The sequence below is a fragment of the Canis aureus genome, chromosome 34, assembly GCF_053574225.1.
Source record: "Canis aureus isolate CA01 chromosome 34, VMU_Caureus_v.1.0, whole genome shotgun sequence".
Taxonomy (NCBI): domain Eukaryota; kingdom Metazoa; phylum Chordata; class Mammalia; order Carnivora; family Canidae; genus Canis; species Canis aureus.
This window is the reverse complement of record NC_135644.1, coordinates 12018178-12032115: the sequence shown is the minus strand read 5'-3', so window position 1 is coordinate 12032115 and position 13938 is coordinate 12018178. Positions and strand designations below refer to the sequence as shown.

Here is a 13938-nt window from a genome sequence, read left to right as displayed (position 1 = left end):
TCATTCCTTAAACAGCAAGAACATGTTAGTCCAGTCATCGTAGTTTTAAAAAGACATCAAAGGTACTCCTCTAATACTGTATACTGCAAGCAGTGTGCATTTTCTCTCTTCTAAGAAAAGGTTAAAAACAAACATTCTTACCTTGAAATTGTGAACCTTTTCATATTTTGGAATTTGCTCGTTTTCTTTCAGAGTTGCTCTTCTAACAAGTGATGTCAACTGCGAATAAGCAAAGAGTTTCAGAGGTTGCCAGATTGTCACAGACGACTTTTGAGAACCCAGTTTCATTCCCAAGGCTGCTATCAATAAATCTTGCTGACGGCCCTCTTGTTTTGATTTGTGAACTGCAGCTCTATTAGTTTTCCTACCCGACCAAGACTCTTTGGATGGCATTTTGGAATTCACAGGAAAGAAATAAAACCTATATTGATCTGTGTCTGTCGGTGAACTCTATTCAGTTAACAAATGAGCATTCTGGCAGCCGGCACAGAACCCTAATCTACAGAGAGCTGCAGAGAAACATCGCGGAGAGGTGGAGGAGGATGATGAAGCACTTCTTAAAAAGAGGTCGACTAACCAGAAAAATTCTTCTTTCTTCTTTTTTTTTTTTTTTTTAAAGGGCTCTATATTTAAGCTTCTGAAAACTTAAGAGTCTGAACAGAAATAAAGAGTCGATGCTGACACACAGAACATTCAGCATCTCTCTATCCCTTTTCAAAAGCCATGCAATTTTGACAAATGATACATTTCTAAAAGCTTCCTTCTCTATTCAATATATTACTGTCCATTCTGGATGAAAGATGCCTACATACTGCCTGCAGTCAGCTTCTAGCAGCAGACACCCTGTGGAGCCCCTAGCAGGGAGGGTGGGGAGGGAAGGGATTTGACAAGGAAGGCAGGATTAGACTGGCCACCGTAAGAAAGGAGAGAACCAATGAGCATCAAGCAACAGTATTTAAGTATTGTATTCCTCAACTCTGTCTCTTTTCCTCCCTCCTCTCATGTAAGATTTTCTTGCTGGCTCAAGGCAAAAAAAAAAAAAAAAGAAAAAAATAAATCAGTGGGAAGACAATGAGCCATGAATGAGTCATGCATTATTACAAAATGGAATATTTCTTTTACCTATTAAAAGCAAAAGAAGATTAACATACAGCACCAGATTTCAAAAGAATTTGCCATCACTGCCTAGTAAATTAATGAAAGGTTAATCCATATCTTCCTTTGTGCATTATAGACTGAGACTGGCTAACAAGGACCTAATTTTATTTAGGATGAACAAAAACTTGTATTTTGATGAAAAAGAAAAGGCTTTTAACATGGGAGCACTCTATTTTCATGTAGAATAAGGAGGGTGCATATAATACTGCTAACACCTGGAAGTGGTCAGTTTTTGTTTCCCTATAAGGAGGAAATTTGTTGTGAATCTATACATAAATGATCCAATCTCTATTTTAATTTAGTCTCAACATTCTTAATTCAAACAGCTTGAGGCCAGATCATGGAGCCAGCTGGGGAAAGTTTCTCATGCACACAGGTCTGAGTTAGATATTTGCTGATATAAAAAGTGGGAAGGGTGCTGGGTAAGAGACTTAAACCCAGCTTCATTTAAGAGGAATACCTATACTTTTTGCTAACCTGCTATAAGAAGCTAAGTTTTCCCATACTGGTTCCCTAAACATCTCCCATTTCTTTCCTCTTGTTATAGTAATTAAGTTTAACCCATTATGATTCTAATAATTGTTGCACTGTGCTTAAAGAATCAAAAACTGTATTTTAATGAATTCAGTCCATTTGCTTACCACAATTTATCTCAGACTTCATAATCTACTGGGGACTATGTGCCCAATGCAGATTCTAGTTTAATTAGGACATAAAGTTATTAAACCATGCTAGCTATTAGGAATACTGATGACTGATTTTCTAAACATCCCCAAATACTTTTATTCTTTTAAAAAACTTTCTAAGAAAAAAATAAAAAATAAAAAAAAAATAAAAAACTTTCTAAGGACATCTGGCTGGTTCAGTGGGGAGAGCATGCAACTCTTGTTCTCAGGGTTGTGAGTTTGAGCCTCATGCTGGGTGTAGAGATTACTTAAAAAATTTTTAAGGAAAAAACCCCACAGTTTTTGAAATATTTTCTAATAAAAGGCAGAACTTAATATTTACATCTACAGGTATTTATTTCCACAAATTTATACCCTTATGTAACTAAATAAAACAAAAAAATCTTCCTGTTCCAGGAGAAAATACAATGGAAAGAACTTTGCTTGCCTAACCTAAATTACTTTTCAGCTTAGACCTAGTTTGTCCTGTGATGACTAAAAATATAAACGCCAACCAACCCTTTAGTCATGTACAACCTAAGGTGAAATTTATCCAATTCTCAGTAGACACTAGAAAAAGATTCCAAAGGCAAGTTTAACAGTAAATTTTTTTCTCTATATAATGTTTAATGTTTACATTACTATGTTAAAGAAAACAATCACCCACGGAATCCAAAGCAGCCTTTTTTCCTATTTCTGATCAAGATCCTTTGTTATAGACCATCCCGATATTCAGTTTAAGTAACTAAAATTCAACCAAAGCACAAAAAGATGGATGGCAGAGAAAATTCACACCTGGGCAAAAGTACGTATTTTGTCTTTGAGAGGCAAGTATACCATAGACTCCATAGTCACTTTTCTTCCCAAATAATTTTTGTATCTAATCGAGACATACTGGATTAATTGCAATTTGGGCAGCTACCTAGGGCAACAGGAGATAGAAAAAAAATAGTCAAGGATGAGGTTCTTAGTGACCCTGAAAGGGCTAGGGGTTTTCTGGCCACATCATGCCTTCAGTAACTTGCAATAATGCAACTTCTGCATTAATTTTGCTGCAGGAGCTCTCAAGTCATAAGAACTGCTAATTCTAAAATTTAGAACTACTATCAATGTTCTGATATTCTAGGCAAATATATATACCACTCATCCTTTTACTTATCTGGCCATATTTATTTATTTTATTTTTTTAAAAAAAGAGTGTATTTACTTATTCATAAGACACAGAGAGAGAGATAGACACACAGGCAGAGGGAGAAGCAGGCTTCTTGCAGGGAGCCTGATGTAAGACTCGATCCTGGGTCCAGGATCACACCCTGAGCTGAAGGTTGCTCAACCATTGAGCCACCCAGGCGTCCCTCTCTGGCCATATTTAGGTAACTGTAGAATCTATTAATGATAGCTATCATTTATTTTATTAAGTATCCATATCCCAGGCCCCTAGCTAAGCTAAGCATTTTACATACAGATTCCCATTAAATCCACAGAAAGATGCCCATGAGGTATATATTACCCTCACTTCATAGTTGAAAGAACAGAGGCCAACAGAAGTTAACTTTCTGCACAGCTAGTTGGTGGTAGTTAAGAGTTGGCCTCTTAAACATTATGCTATATCCACCCAAATCCAAAAATGAGAAGAAAATTTTGAAGACTGAGGGTAGTTTTTCTCTCTGATTCTCTGGAAGGTGGTTTCCCTAGTTATTTCCTCCTTTCAATTTTAAAGAGCAGCCAGAGATGGTAAGACAGAGTATGGATCCAACAACGGATGGAGAGAAAAAGTAATGCTAGCTAACATCCCTAGATTTCAAGTTCAGCGCACAGTACACACAACAGGCAATGCAGCCTTCGAGGCGCTGTTCAGACACGCCCTCCTTTCTGGGGCCTTTGAGGATCTGCACCAATAAGGTGTGACTTTACCCATCTGTGAACTTCTGCACCCTTCCCTTGCTCATTAATTGTGAGATGTAGCACACTCCATCTAATATCACAATTCCTGTGTAGCTGTTCATATAGGCTGGGTCTTGCACATCTTAGTATATACCTTGAATTTAGCACAGTAGCTTACACAAATAAAGGTCCATTAAGTATGTAGTTAAAAAAAATACCAAATGAAGGCACCTATTTTTATTGAGGGGCAGTGTATTATAATAAAAAAAGATGGGATCTGAAATCAGAGACACTAAAGTTTGAATCCTAATCTTGGGAGATTTGCTTGGTGCCTTGCTTACCTCATTTACATACATGAACAGGGCAGTTTAAAAGAGATGACATATAAAAGAGGAACAGACTGCCTACTAGTAAGCACTCACTAATTGATGGTATTACAAGGGTGCCCTGCCGAATATTAGCTGCAGGTTATGCTGTATAATGTAAGACATAGGTTCTGGCTCTCAAGGAGTTGATAGATCAATCTGCTTTTGGTTTATACCATACAAACATGCCTGGAAACTCCTGCCCTTCCCTTTGGATTATGGTCTTTACCAAATCTCCCAAATTCAAACTCTATCTTTTATAAGGCATATTATGACATGCATATTAGCTGAGGGAGCAGGAGTGGGAGGGGTGTGGAAAGTGTGAAAGGAAGGATTACCAGCATTTGGTAAGAAGTCAGAGCAATGTTTGATATTATCTTATTTATTGGCCACACCAATCCTGGGATTATGTTGTATAATGAACATTCTACAGAGGAAGAAATGCTCATAGAGTAGCTTGCTCAAGGTCACAGTCAATAAGTTAAAAGTTTGTGATCTGAATCCCTGTGTTTTGTCTCTAAAGTCTGGAATCTCTTTCTGCTACCTTATAATGAGAATAGGAAATAAACCCAAGGTGTTAGGGATATAGCCCCCTCACATTCTGGTTCCATGATAGGAAAAGGGTGGGGTGGGGATCTAAACTGACAGGGCACATCTCCCACAAGGTCATTCCTGCTGGAAACAGCAGCAGTATCTACTTTTTCATTTGGACTGTAACCCTTTGGCCTGCCCTAAACCTAACCCTGGCCACCCCTGATACTGATAGCACTTTTGTACATTCTCCTGTATGAGGGTGATGAGCCTCGAGAAGGCAATGGAGAACAGGCAGTTCTACAACCCTCTGTTTCTACCTCCATCCACACCATCTAAAATACAGAGAAATGGACTACAAAAATGGTGTGTGGGTAGCAGGAGGCAGTTGTGTGAGGAATAAGGAACAGAAGGGGGTAAATAAGTGACCTTGGGAGGGAACACATTTGCTGTTTTTCAAATAAAGAAATTTCTACCACTGACCCTACTACCTGTTGTTTGTCTAATAAAAATAATTTGGGGGATCCCTGGGTGGCTCAGCGGTTTAGCACCTGCCTTTGGCCCAGGGTGCAATCCTGGAGTCCCGGGATCGAGTCCCATGTCGGGCTCCTGGCATGGAGCCTGCTTCTCCCTCCTCCTGTGTCTCTGCCTCTCTTTCTTTCTCCCTATGTCTATCATAAATCAATCAATCAATCAATCAATCAATCAATCTTTAAAAAATAATAATAATAAAAATAATTTATGTGAAACTCATCTCTCATTTTTACCAAGTGTAGTATAATAGGATTAGGGGTTGTGGAGACAGACAAAAATGCTGATCTTAACCCTGTCATCTACTGGCTGTGGCATATCCTGGTCAAGTTACTAATTTCTTTTAGTCTTGTTTCCTTACGTGTAAAACTGATTTAAAATACTTACATTATAGAATTATATGAGATAATATATGGGAAGCATTTTGCATTATTCCTGGCAGACAATAATCAATAAGTGGAAGTTTCTCTCCTTTCCTTGTATCTAAGGACTTCTATTTCCAAGATCAGGGTTAATTTAGTGGGACTCTGAGATAGTTAAGAGGCCCAAGGCACACTGGCCTAAGCAGTGTGAGCTTCAGGTTAAGTTGTAACCAGGTGCTTTAAGGACACATCACAAGCATCACTCTTCTGCAAACCTTACTTTATCCTGCCCTGGCAATCTGATCTCCCAGGCTCAAACTCTGAGAATCCATGTTCTGTCCACTTTCCCACTTTAAAACCTGCTTACAGGGAAGGGTCTTATCAACTTATTCATGCTAAAGTACAAATAACTGATTATACTTCCTTTTCCACAGATACCTGGTTTGTTTGATTTATTATTTATTTATTTATTTATTTATTTATTTATTTATTTATTTATTTATTTATTTATTTTAAGATTTTATTTATTTATGAGAGACATAGAGAGGCAGAGACACAGGCAGAGGGAGAAGCAGGCTCCATGCAGGGAGCCCGATGTGGGACTTGATCCTGGATCTCCAGGATCACACCCTGGCCCGAAGGCAGGCTCTAAACCACTGAGCCACCTAGGGATCCCCCATACCTGGTTTTTAATACCGGACCAAGATTTAAACCAAAAGAATAAGTCTAATTTTCAACATTAGAACTCATTAATAGTAAGAGTATTCTCTAGGAAACTGGAAGGACCTCACACAGTCACCTCCTTTGAATATCATCATTATGCCACAGACTCATGAACACAACGTTCCAGTTAACTAAGTATAGTCAACATTCCATCAGAAAAACACTAAGAAACGAAAGTTCTGGTTGGCATGGCACAGAGGCTTGGAGAGATGAAGAGTAACTGGATTAACGACTGGATAAACCTGGTTCAGTTTTAGCAAAATTCTGCAATTTCTATAAAATAATAACATTCAAATATTAAGAACACAACTTTGATTTTTGGGGTCAAGGATAGTAACATAGGAAGATCCTACACTCACCTCCTCCAGGGACATACCACATCTACACCTATTTATAGTGTAACTCCTCCTCAAGAACTGAGGGTTGACTGGACAGCTTCTGTACAACAAAGGACAGACTACACAGAGAATGGGAAGAAGAAAACTGCTACTCCTGAAACTGCAAACCACAGTGGGAAGGGATAGTACTGAGGGAGGTGAGCAGGCCACAATTTAAACAACAGAGGTGGGTAGGGGGATGAGGTAACTGGGTGATGGGCATTACGGACGTCTCTGGATGTAAAGAACACTGGGTGTCATACACAACTGATGAATCACTAAACTCTACCCCTGAAACTAATAAAAAATAAAAATTAAAAACTACAATATAAAAAGATTCAGCCCTAGAAGGAGAAATAAGGAAACAATTTTGTTTAAAACTGTACCAAAAAGAATAAAATAACTAGGAATAAACTTAACCAAGGAGGTGAAAACCTATACTCTAAAAACTGTAAAACACTGATGAAAGAAACTGAGGATGACAGAAACAAATGGAACAACATTCCATGCTCATGAATTGGAATAATTAATATTGTCAAAATATCCATACTTCCCAAAGCAATCTATAGATTCAATGCAATCTCTATCAAAATACCAATAGCATTGTTCATAGAAGTAGAAAAAATAGTCCTAAAATTTGTATGGAACCACAAAACACCCCGAAAAGCCAAAGCAATCTTGAGAAAGAACAATAGTGCTGGAGGTATCACAGCCCTAGATTTCAAGATATACTAAAAATCTGTAGTAAGTAATCAAGAGAGTATGGGACTGGCACAAAAACAGACATAAATCAATGGAACAGGACAGTCCAGAAATAAAGCCATGCTTGGATCGTTCATTAATCCATGACAAAGGAAACAAGAATCTACAATGGGGAAAAGACAGCCTCTTTAATAAATGGTGTTGGGAAAACTGGACACCTACATGTAAAAGAATGAAACTGGTGCCCTTTCGTACACCATAAACAAAAATAAACTCAAAATGGAGTAAAGACCTAAATGCGAGATCTGAAAGAACAAAACTAAAAGAAGATATAGGGAATAATTTCTTTGACATTGGCCTCAGCAACATTTTTAAGATAGGTCTCCTCAGGCAGTGAAACAAAAGCAAAAATAAACTATTAGGATTACACCAAAACAAAAAGCTTTTGTTTAGCTTAGCAAAGGAACCCATCAACAAAATGAAAAGGCAACCTACTGAAGGGAAGATAGTTGCAATTGACATATCTGATAAAAGGTTAGTATCCAAAATATATAAAGAACTGATACAACTCAACACCAAAAAGCCAAATAATCTGATTAAAAATGGGTGGAGGATCTAAACAGACATTCTTCCAAAGAAGACAGATAGATGGCCAGAGACACATGAAAAGATGTTCAACATCACTCCTCATCAGGGAAATGCAAATCAAACCCACAATGAGATATCATCTCACACCTGTTAGAATAACTAGAGTCAAAAAAGATAAACAACAAATGGTGAGGATGTGGAGGAAAAGGAATCCTCCTGCTCTGTTGGTGGGAATATAAAATGGTACAATCACTGTGAGAAATAGTATGGAGATTCCTCAAAAACTTAAAAATACCTTATGTTCCAGAAATTCCACTACTGGGTATTAACCCCCCAAAGATGAAAACACTAATTTTTAAAGATACGTGTACCCCTATGTTTACTGTGGCATTGTTTACAATAACCAAGATGTGGAAGTAACCAAGTGTCTGTTACTGAATAGAGAAAGATGTGAGATACACAAACATATACAATGAAGTATTATGACTCAGCCATAAAAAAGAACGAGATCTTGCCATTTGCAACAACATGGATGGACCTAGAGGGAATTATGTTAGGTAAAATGAGTTAAAGACAAATACCATATAATTACACTTATATGTGGAATCTAAAAAACAAAAACAAAACAAAATAAACAAATGAAAGTAGAAATAGACCATAAATACAAACTGAGAGAACAAACTGATGGTTGCCAGAAAGGGAGGGGATGGGCAAAATGTGTGAAGGGAAGTGGGAGCTACAGGCCTCCAGTTAAGGAATGACTAAGTCACAGGGATGAAACGTACAGAACAGGGAATAGAGTCAATGGTACTGTAATACAGTAGTACAGTGACAGATGGTAGCTACACTTGTGGTGAGCACAGCATAATGTATAGAGTTGTAGAATCACTATGCTGTACCCCTGAAACTAATGTAACATTGTGGGTAACTATAATTCAATTAAAAAAAAAAACAGCTTTCCCAAAACCTCCAATATCAAGTTATATCATGAATAGTGGATTTAAGCAAGGCTCATCCTAAATACAGATTATTCATACCTTTCCCCCTGATTTATAATTTATAACCTAAATTCTCTCCATTAGAGCCAAGAATGGAATATATTCCAAGGTACTTAGTGACAATATGTCTCCTTACATTTGTTAACTGATAACTGCAGGTTACTATACTGGGAAATGCTTCACATGGATGATGTAGTAGTTGTTAAAACAATCAATAAGGCAGACATTATAATTCTCACTTTGTAGATGATGAGACCAGTTTAGAGAGGTTAAGTACCTTGCCCAAGGTCATTCAATATGTGAAAGGAATAGGATTTGAACTCAGGCCTATGTGACTTCAAATTCTGTGTCTTTCCTCTAGACTGTCCTGCTTCTCATATTACCTATTGTTAAGATGCAATTCTGAAAGGCTATCATTTGAATAAATTTCTAGATCATTTAAATTCTGGTACCCTTCAGATCACTAGTTATTTTCGTACTGCTTATATCTGAATTTATAGTACCTACCATATTCATCAATCAAAATTTTCAAATGCATTTTAAGTCAAACAGTAAAGACATCTATACAGAACTCTATAAATTCCTTTAGTTATGTTGGGATAAATAACTTTTTATGTTGCACAGGAAACTCTTAGATTCTGGTAGGGCTCTAAATTTTTATGCTACTGGCATGAGTCACATCATAATTCCTAACTGGGTCTTCATTACATAGCTCCTCTAGCATTAACATAATATCCATCTAAACAGAAAATAAAGCACATCACTGCATTCATGTCAGTGTATAATAAATTTAAATTATACTAACACTGACACCACCAAACTCTGTATACTCTAACATGCTCCCTGACAGACTCATATGTACTAATTTTAAACACAGGACATTTGAAAACATAATGCAAACAAAAAAGATCAGCCTTGCCTCCCTTATTCTTTCAAGAAACAACAGAAATGATCAAATTGTCCAAGCAACGGTTTTGAGGGAGTGTTTTGCACTCTGCATGAAGAACACCAGGCCCTGGGCGGGGGTGGGGGGGTGGATGGCACACAGCCCGGTTTCCAAGACTGGCTCTGACGGATGCCAGCCAACTCACTGAACTTTTCTCGACTAAATGAACTCCATGGTGTTCTCTATATTTGTAATAGAAAGTCAAAGGAAAAAGGAAGATTCATACTCATTCAGCACACAGGGGTATAAAGACTTGGGTGTGTCTACTGGGAAAGACCCTTCAGTCAGTCCCCACAAGGCAGCTCTGGCTAATTTGGTACAGGCTTTTGTCTGGTACTCAGCCATGTAGGCTCAGAAACTCAAGGTGATCACATCTATGTCTCAAGAGAGAGTGACATTATAACATCAAGCTCATAAAACTGATAAGGTAAAAGCAGAATGACAGTAGTCTAGTTTATAGTAAGGTAGGAGATAAAATTATCATAAAGCAAGTGACCAGTATTCTCTTTTCTGGTAACATATCTATACTGGAAACAAAAAAATAATTAGGGTGCTGATGAGAAAGGAACCAGAACAAGTGGAGTGGGTTAGTTGAAGTGATACTGAATGCAGAGTCAAGCCATTTGTTTAATCCTATATAATTAGGATGGCCCTGCTAACAGATAACATTCAATGTCCAGTTGGTGAGGGGCCCCCCTCGTCTGAAATCAGTGCTTAGATGGACCTAAGCAACTTCCACCTCTGAGTTTTTTTCCAGGTGTCTCTTTATGATGGTTTTGCATATTTCTGTTCAAATATAAATGGTGATTTTAAAGTTAGTTCTTAAGACACAGTCCTATGTCTCCACTTGCAAGTTCTTAAAGAATACTAGATCGTAGCCCTGATGATAACAATTTATAATAATAGGTGCTGGGGAAGATAAAATAAATGGAAGATGTTTTCTTATCCTGAGTTATGTAATTACAAAGTAATATATACATGTAATATATGTAAAATTACCCAATAAAACATTCTAGTCTAACACTCTCCAATATTCGGCCACTGGCAATGATTGGCTGGATGGTGATGATCATAACAACACTCTTGGTTCTTCCTAATGAAAAGCTGAAACTGGCTTCCATGGGAAATTCTCAATTTTTCTCCCTCAATGAACCTGAGGGAGTATTCCTCTGCGTATTTTGGTTAAAAATAAAATAAAATAAAATCCAAGTCTGGCTCTTTAGCTGTTCCCAGCTCAGTAACACACAGAGCTTTAGATTCTACAAAGTGCTCTGTCACATAGACTACTGCCCTGCATCCTCACAGTCCTGTTCTTCAGAAGAAAAATTCTGTGATGTTAAGGCATTTGCAGATAATCAGTAAGCAAAGGAGCCATGATGGAGACTCAGGCCTGACTTCGTACTGTATTCTCGCCCCATTATGCTTCCCTGGGACCAGGGTTATGATCACTTAACATGGGATGAGACTGACTCTCCTCTTAGGAAGGCCCAGGCTTACAAAGACCCAGAACCAACAGCAAGTAGAAATATTTGCAGCTGAAAATGACCACCCCCAATTCAGTTCTAAACCTGACAAATGGTTGACAGAGACATATGGTCAGCCTCAGTGATTAATTTCTGGCAATTAAAAGCCTTTTTCATTATTTGGAGGGTGGTGAGTAAGGTTATATGTTGTTCTTAATTAAATACATGCAGACCCTTTGACAAATGTCTATCAGAGCTTCGAGAAGAGTTACAGAGCAGCTTGCTTTTTATTTTTATTTTTATTTTTGTTTTTGCATTGGCTTTTCGTGTTCCTTAAATAAAAAACAAATCAACAAAACCACCCTCCAAACCAATGAATTTGAAGAGTAGTCTCCTGAGCAACTTAATTAGGCTGTCTTTAGAAAGAAGTAATTAAGCTTTCCATTAAAATTTACCAAACAAAAAAAAAAATAAATAAATAAAATAAAATAAAATTTACCAAACATACATAATTTACAAGGTGGAAAGCCATTTCAATCTCAGGGGTAAACAATTAACTAAGTCTTATATTGATAACAGAGATTCCAAACTGGCCAATGCAGTGATTCCATGATTAGATGTATTTTATCTTTAAAAGAATATAGTATAAAAAATGAAGAATCTGGGATGACTGGGTGGTTCAGTGGTTGAGTGTCTGCCTTTGGCTCGGGTCATGATCCTGGGATCCTGGGATGGAGTCCTATATTGGGCTCCTCAGGAGCCTCCTTCTCCCTCTGCCTGTGTCTCTGCCTCTTTGCCCTCTCTCTGTCTCTCTGCCTGTGTCTCTCATGAAATAATAAATAAAATCTTTAAAAGAAAATTAAGAATCTGGGGTTCTGGACATGTGGCCTGAGAAAATATAAATACTTCACAGAGCCCACTAGTTCATTAAAAGAAATTATAGAAATGGCCAAAGCATATATGTACAATACAAAGTTCTCCTAAATAGCTTTCATTCAAAAAATATTTTACTGAATATCTACTATATTCTAGGCATTAATGAAACTGGTGAATACTAGGGAATAGAGCCTGAGCTATTTTCACAAGGACCTGATATTAAACAAATAAATACATAATGAATCAATTATAATTGGGATAAGTATTGGATGGGTAATGGATTTATTCCATCCTATTTTAATCTTGATGACCACATTTTCTAACAAAAGTTGGATTTACTTATGAAATCTATGTCCATGTCCTCTTTCCAAGCTGTTTCCTCCTTTTAGAATCCTTCTGAGACTCTTTCATGTGACTTCTACACATCTCTCCATCTCAGATCTCTTTTCTCTCCCAATCTGGGAATGTCTTCAGCAGCCTCCAACACCGAAACCACAGGGCTGTTTGCTGACCATCTCTCACAGCCCTATGATCAGAAGTAATGACAAGCTGGGAGCTGCTGTTTATAAACCTTCCTCCTCAAAAAAAAAAAAAAAAAAAAAAAAAACCTTCCTCCTCAATATGCCTAATAACTAACTCCTTTCATAAAGAAAGAAATTTTTTAAAAAGTTTAATATTTATATATATATGCATATATATGCATGGGGGGTGGAGAGAGCACGTGCCAACAAGCAGAGGGGCGGCAGAAGGGGCGGGAGAAGGACAAGCAGACTGCACGCTGAGCATGAACCAGACACAGGTCTCAATCCCATGACCTGAGCCAAACTCAAGAGTCACACACTCAACCAACTGAGCCATGGAAGCATCCATAAAAATTTTTTTAAAAACTATTCAGTGTTATCTACAGTTAAATAGTTAAAAGCGTGGCTCTTGAGTAAAGACAATCTGTAAAAGATCTCCGCTCCACTTATTGTAGATATGGGATCTTGGGAGGAGCTTCAGGTCCTTTATGTGTAAAATTGAAATAAGAATACCTACCTCATAGCATTGTTTGGAGGATGAGATGAAATAATGTACATAGAATATACAGAATGTATGTAAAGCATGTATTTTCAGTACCTAACATGCAGAGAGCTCTCCAAGACTAGGTGTTGGTTCAGTAATGATACTGAAACTGCCATTTTTCATCGGCATCAGTCTTAACACCTAACACAATGCTTGGAACAAAGTAGGTGCTAAATGTTGAAAGAATGAAAATAAATAAATGATGAAAGAATGAGCAAAGTTCATGGCACAGTTGTAAGACTCACTGAATTCTTCAGACTCCTAAATGAATGCCTGTCTGAATGATTCTAGCCTCCAAAGCTTATGATACTGTCAGAATATATTTGATACAAAGAAAATGGCTATTTTCTCATAATGATCATTCCTTAAAATATCTCCTATCATGGGTTTTAAAAAAGTAACGGTTGGCCAGGGGTGCAAAAAAGGGCAATTTAAATACTGTTTCCTCACTTGGCGGCCAAAATGTATGCAAATACGAACTGAAAACATATTTGGAAATTTGTGACAACATAGGTATCTTAGCAACATAGCTGACTCAAGAATGAGACTGAATTAAAAACATGTGTTGTGTTAAGAGAACAGGTGCCACCTGAAACATAAAGGATGGTCAGGATGCATGAACTGCAGTTTTCAATTCCATAGGTGGTTGAAGCACTGTGCTTAAATTAATGTGGAGGACCAAAACAACTATTACTCGAGGAAGA

General features: G+C 37.5%; 1 protein-coding gene across 12 annotated transcripts in view; it reads right to left on the bottom strand.

Moving 5' to 3' along the window:
* CHN1 (chimerin 1) overlaps positions 1–13938 on the bottom strand; it is a 206949-nt gene that overhangs the window by 48051 nt on the left and 144960 nt on the right. For 9 of the 12 annotated variants that reach the window (XM_077883238.1, XM_077883245.1, XM_077883243.1 and 6 more), the window contains one exon: positions 142–219. The exons of 2 other annotated variants lie outside the window; for them this stretch is intronic. In XM_077883238.1, coding sequence (XP_077739364.1) covers positions 142–219 — 78 coding nt within the window. Of the gene's footprint in view, positions 1–141; positions 873–13938 lie in introns of those variants that run through there. One more of the 12 variants, XM_077883249.1, reaches the window with a different exon arrangement.